We start from the raw sequence: 6,000 nt of genomic DNA, 5'->3' as shown, positions 1-6,000 counted from the left end.
AAAGATTTAAGCCCTAAGATCTATCGTGATTCGCAGTTTTTCTCCTCAAATTAAAGTAGGATGAGGAGGAGAACTGCCAATTGGGATTGATCTTAGGGCTTACATCCCTTTATTCATGCTCAAATTAGAGCCTTAAGTTGAAAAGGACGAAAATGCCCTTAAAATTTTTAGATTTCGACATGTCTTGGATAGAGGGGTGATCGGCGTGATGAATTTTGGTACTAAAATAATAGTCGTGGATGAAAATTGGTACTAAAACAATAGTCGTGGGATGAAAATTGGTAGAAATTAAATATGTGGACCAAAACCGTCATTTTGCTAATACTCGTGGGACCAAAATTGGTATTTGCTCTAACAATTATTGTTTCATGTTTCCATGTTACATAGCAAAAATGAAGCGTTTGAGCAAGGTTATTTGTTCCTTGCTCCAAGCCTTTATAAATAGCGACATCCTTCCCGGACCTCCTTAAGTACATCTATCCTGCACATCACCACCCTGAGAACTGTTCCTCTGCATTTCTATTTCCATTTCTATTTCCATAGCTCCCCATTCTCACCTTCTTCTTCTTCTTCTTCTTCTTCTTCTTCTTCTTCTTCTTCTTCATTGAATTAAGATTCTGACATTCCTGAAGATGTGTTTCCCCAAGACTAAATTGCAGGGAGATATGACCCCAAATGTCTCCCATATCAATGGCCGTCCAGTTCTGCACCCCAACTGCAACAGAGTTCCTCTACTGGAGCGTCGCAATTCCCTTAAAAAGCTCTCCCCACAGCCACCCTCTTCCGCCGCATTACAGCCCTTATCGCCGCCGTCTGCTACTAAGCTTAGGCCGAAGCCTTCAGCCGCCACGCCTCCGGTCTCGCCTAAGATCAAATCTCCCCGACAGCCGGCCGTCAAGAGAATGGGCAATGATCCCAACGGCCTGAATTCCAGCCTCGACAAGGCTTTAACTCCCAAGGGCACTGCTAAATCAGCAGACTTGTTGTTGGTTAAGAAGTTCAAGAAAGGCGGCGCCGCCGCTTCTGCCCCGTCGTCGCCGGAAACGGAGAGTTCATGCTCCGCATACTCCTCTTCCTTGATAACCGAAGCGCCCGGAAGTATAGCGGCGGCGAGAAGGGAACAAGTCGCGATTATGCAAGTCCAACGGAAAATGCGAATTGCCCACTACGGAAGAACCAAATCCGGCAAATTGGAAGATGGAAAGATCGGCGCCGCTGACTCTCAGCCGCCGCCGGCTACCAGTCCTCATCAAGAAAAAAGATGCAGCTTTATCACTGCCAATTCTGGTAATACATCATTTCTTTTCAAGAATTCTGCATAATTATATGATTTTAAGAGCACATAATTAACTCTGTTCTATCATGGTGAATTTCAGACCCAATTTATGTTGCATACCACGATGAAGAATGGGGAGTCCCTGTTCACGACGACAAGTGAGTACCATTAATTTCATTCCCTCTGTCACATTTTATTTTTCATACTTACTATTTATTGGTCAAACCAACACTTTATTCTTTATTTATGTTTTTTAGTAATTTTTATTTTTTAAAATTTGATTTTTTGTATTTAATAGTATTTTTAGTATAGTTTCTAAATATATAAATTTTATATACAGATACTAAACTTAATTTTATAAAAATTAAATTAAAAATAACTTCAGTCAAGCATTATCATTAACCGAACCAGACACAAAATAGGACGGAAAGAGTAGTTAGTAGTAGCGGATGCTCAACTTTTTTCTTTATACTGTTACACATTTTGAGAAGTCCGGTGCTAAACTTGGCCTTTACTGAATCCTTGGCATGGTTTGATATCACTTGTTAGATCAAGTGCTTATCACAACGCCAAAAACTATAATAGTAACGAAGTTACAATTTTATTTTTTTATACGGCTACACGTTTTTGAGACATTGGATGCTGAATTTTACCGGCCTCCGCCCAACACTTAATGAAATTGTCCTTTTTAACAAAAATAAAGATTGCTCATTAATCATTTCTCTTCATTTAATTGATATATGCAGCATGCTGTTTGAATTACTGGTGTTGACTGGTGCTCAAGTTGGATCAGATTGGACAACAGTCTTAAAGAAAAGGCAAGATTTCAGGTAATACTATACATACATCTCTTCTTTTCATGTTCTTCATTCAACTCAAAAAGTTTTATTCATCTGACTTCATCTATCTTTGATGAATGTTATCCAGGGAGGCCTTCTCAGGATTTGATGCAGAAATTGTGTCAAAGTACACAGAGAAGAAGATAAACTCAACCAGCACTGAATATGGCATGGAATTGAGCTTGGTTAGAGGAGCTGTTGACAATTCTATCAAAATTATGGAGGTGATACATTGATTTTAATACCAATTTAATTAATTAATTAATTAATTATGCTTTATGAAAGCTATTAACTAAGATAGTTGCTTTTCAACTGTCTTTTCCATTCACTTTCTTATAAGTTATGGGAGTTTAAAAAAAAAAAAAAAAAAAAAAAAAAAAACCATTCCCAACATGATTGGTGACAACTACATGCTCCATCACTACACACTATGATGCCATAGCAGGAAGCATATATAGGCTGTAAAGTGCAAATAATTTGTACTTTTCTTCTAATTCGTAACGATAAACATTACTCGAATTTGGTACCTCAACTTTGAAACGAATAATGTTTAATATATATATATATATATATATATATATATATATATATATATATATATATATATATTTATTTATTTATTTATTTTTTATTTTTTTATTTATTTTTTTATTTTATTTTTTTTGAGTAATACCATAGACGGAGCCAGAGGGGGGGCAGGGGGGTCAGCTGTCCCCCCTCACCCCACCCCACCCCTACCCTATATTGTATATAATATGTATATATAGTACATTATTTATATAAGTATTATAAAACAGATTATGTAAACAAAAGCTGTGATAGACAAGGTGGTAGCTAATGTGTATGAGTTTTGGAATGGCCTGGGTTTGAGTCTTTGCATTGACAATGTCATAGTCTTCTTCAAGTTTTTGATTAACACAATTAAATTTTGGCATGATATATATAACTTCCATTATAGCTTTCTTTATATTAATAATGGAATGTGTAATTTATAATGTGTTTTATATTCGAATTGTTTTATCAAATTAATTATGTTTCATATTTTGCTATAAATATTTTTATAACTTTCTTTATATTAATAATGGAATGTGTAATTTATAATGTGTTTTATATTCGAATTGTTTTATCAAATTAATTATGTTTCATATTTTGCTATAAATATTTGTATAAAGTTTTAATATGTTTTATTTTTCGCTATATCCAACAATATTTATTGTTATACTTAAGTATTTCATTTTTTTTTAACTTTCTCTTTTATTTTAATTTTTTTCCCTCATTAAAAAAATTTATGAATCCGCCATTGAATCCATCCCTACTTCTTTGCACCCCCTCAACATATTTTCTGGCTCCGTCCCTGAGTACTACTAACTCTATTACAGTACAAACCTCTCACATGGGACATCCACTAAACCATAAAGTCATTATATTATATTATATTGATTGATTTGGTTGAAGTTAACACAACTTGTGTATGTAACATCACCATCTCCAACATGGGACACCTTTTTTTAAATGTTGTGAAGTGCTGCTAATAATTGCTAAAAGACCATTTCTGTCATCTGCTTATTGTGGGACTAATTAATTTTCCCTTATTAATGTATGTATGTATGTATAGATGAAGAAGCAATTCGGGTCTTTTGACAAGTACCTGTGGAGATTTGTGAACAACAAACCAATTGCCACCCAGTACAAGGCCTGCAACAAGATTCCGGTGAAGACCTCAAAGTCCGAAAGCATAAGTAAAGACATGGTGAAGATAGGATTCCGGTACGTGGGCCCCACCGTCATCCACTCGTTCATGCAGGCCGCCGGCCTTACCAACGACCACCTCACTACTTGCCCTCGACACCTCAATTGCAATTCCACCGCACCAACTCACTCATCAGTTGTCTAGTAACCCCTCGTATTATAAACTAAGTTATTATTATAATTATTATGATTATTATAACTTAGAAGAAAAAGAAAATGTATTCCACATAGGTGATTGTTTAACATAGAGATATATAAATAGTGGGCTTTGATTTGATTTTGTTCTTTTTGGGAGTGAGTTTGGAGCAGTAATATAATTAATATGATGATTTGGGAGTAGTAGTAACATATATATTGTTAATTGTAGTGAAAGTGATGATTAACTTGGGCAGGGAAGGAAATGAATAAAGGGAAGGATAGTGTATGTATGTAAGAGTAGTGGAGGTATTTGGGGGGGGGGGGGGGGGGGGGGGACAGGAAGCATGTGCAGGGTAAAGGGCATGTGTTTGGTGGGTGCATATGCCATTCATTCATCAATGTGACCACCACCACCACATCTCCATTATTTGTTTGGTGTGAAGAGAAGAGAGAATGCAATCATATTCTCTCAATTGGTTTCTGGGTAACAGATTATGGATAAACGGCTCAATTAATTTTTGGATAGCAAATTCTAAACAAATAGTTCAATTGGTTTTTGAATAACAGATTGTGCACAAACGACTTAGTTAATTTCTGAGTAACAGATTGTGGACAAGGAAAGAAGAGAATGCAATCAACATCAGGAGCCAGGACTATGGATTTATGTACACTCCTTTCTTCACCTTTATATTTGTTTTCTTCTAACATGTTACCACCTAATTAATTGCATTAGGGTTAGGCAAACACAAAGTGTTTGGTGAATGTGCTTGTACCATATATATTTTAGTGTGAATTTGGAGTGTTTTTAATTTGGATTTTGTATATCAAGGATTGTAGTATTATATATGTATATTGAAATTGAATTTCTATACATACATATTGAAAGAAGTGTTCTCTATCCTAAAATGACTAAATAAAAAGAAATAAACTTTTATTTATTTATTTATTTATTTATTTGTGTAAACCATGATGTTCACTCCAGGAGACAATCATTTGTAAGAATCGAATTTGAATTATCCTTAAAATCGTCATCCGAAATTTTTTTTTTTTACCACTTAAGTTATCTTTTGAATTAAAAATTTGAACTTTATATTAGTCGAGAAGTAAAATACATATCATCGGATGTGAGAGGATTTTGATAAGGAATGCGAGGGCCACACTGTGATGTCACCCACAAGGCTCCTTCCATAAGGAGCGTGACAATTGGCAAAGCTCAATATTGAAGTAGAAAAGTATGGTAATTAGAGAGAAAATGTGAAGCTCAAAGATTTATGATTAAACTAGATTTCAAAGATGACATAAGCTGGCCCATGCCTTACCTTTATACTTTATGCCATTCTTCCATGTGCCAGAATATATACGCTCCCCCAGCTAGCTTTTTTTGAAATTAGCTTTGGGGTCATCCCATATTTGTCACACATTCTCATGATAGGATTGACCATACATACTTAATACTTTGGGTGTGGTTTAGATGCATGCACCAATTGCCTTATTATATCGCATCATTCCCTTGGATATCTCATCCATGAAAAAAAAAAAAATTATAACTATGCTAAAATATAATATCCAATTATTAGTTAAGATTTTTAATTGAGGTGAAACTCACTTTTTAATTGTTATTCAAAATAGACTTATATAAAACGTCATATTTTAATTAATCAGAATATATCACGTTATTATGGATTGCAAAATATAGTGCCAAACTTGAAAATCATGAACTTGAAAACCACAACACGTACCCCGCGGGTGGGCCCACGGGTAGGCCCCTACCCGTGGTTCTGCCCACGGGTATAGGCCCTCCAACATCATGTACCCCGCGGGTGGGCGGGTGGGTTGGACCCCTACCCGCCGTTCGGCTCGCGGGTACACATACTTGCACAGAGAAAATTTCAATTTTGGTCATACGACTATAGGGGTCTTGTTAATTTGCACACCTAACTTTCAAAAGTATCAATTTAGCACCTTGAGTATGTAATTTTTCTCAATTTTGGTCTTTCC

At 35.5% G+C, this 6,000-nt stretch overlaps 1 protein-coding gene across 1 annotated transcript; it reads left to right on the top strand.

Annotated features, from left to right (window-relative positions):
* The first annotated feature begins 456 nt into the window (after positions 1-456).
* Positions 457-4,875, top strand: LOC109192650. The gene is made up of 5 exons (XM_019343350.1): positions 457-1,287; positions 1,377-1,434; positions 2,023-2,106; positions 2,204-2,339; positions 3,731-4,875. The coding sequence occupies exons 1-5, from the start codon at positions 633-635 to the stop codon at positions 4,007-4,009; spliced, it is 1,212 nt and encodes a 403-aa protein (XP_019198895.1). The 5' UTR covers positions 457-632; the 3' UTR covers positions 4,010-4,875.
* The last annotated feature ends 1,125 nt before the right edge of the window (positions 4,876-6,000 follow it).

The sequence above is a fragment of the Ipomoea nil genome, unplaced genomic scaffold (assembly GCF_001879475.1).
Source record: "Ipomoea nil cultivar Tokyo-kokei standard unplaced genomic scaffold, Asagao_1.1 scaffold1792, whole genome shotgun sequence".
NCBI lineage: Eukaryota > Viridiplantae > Streptophyta > Magnoliopsida > Solanales > Convolvulaceae > Ipomoea > Ipomoea nil.
Note: the sequence above shows the minus strand (reverse complement) of the source record. Positions and strands in the feature narration are given on the sequence as shown.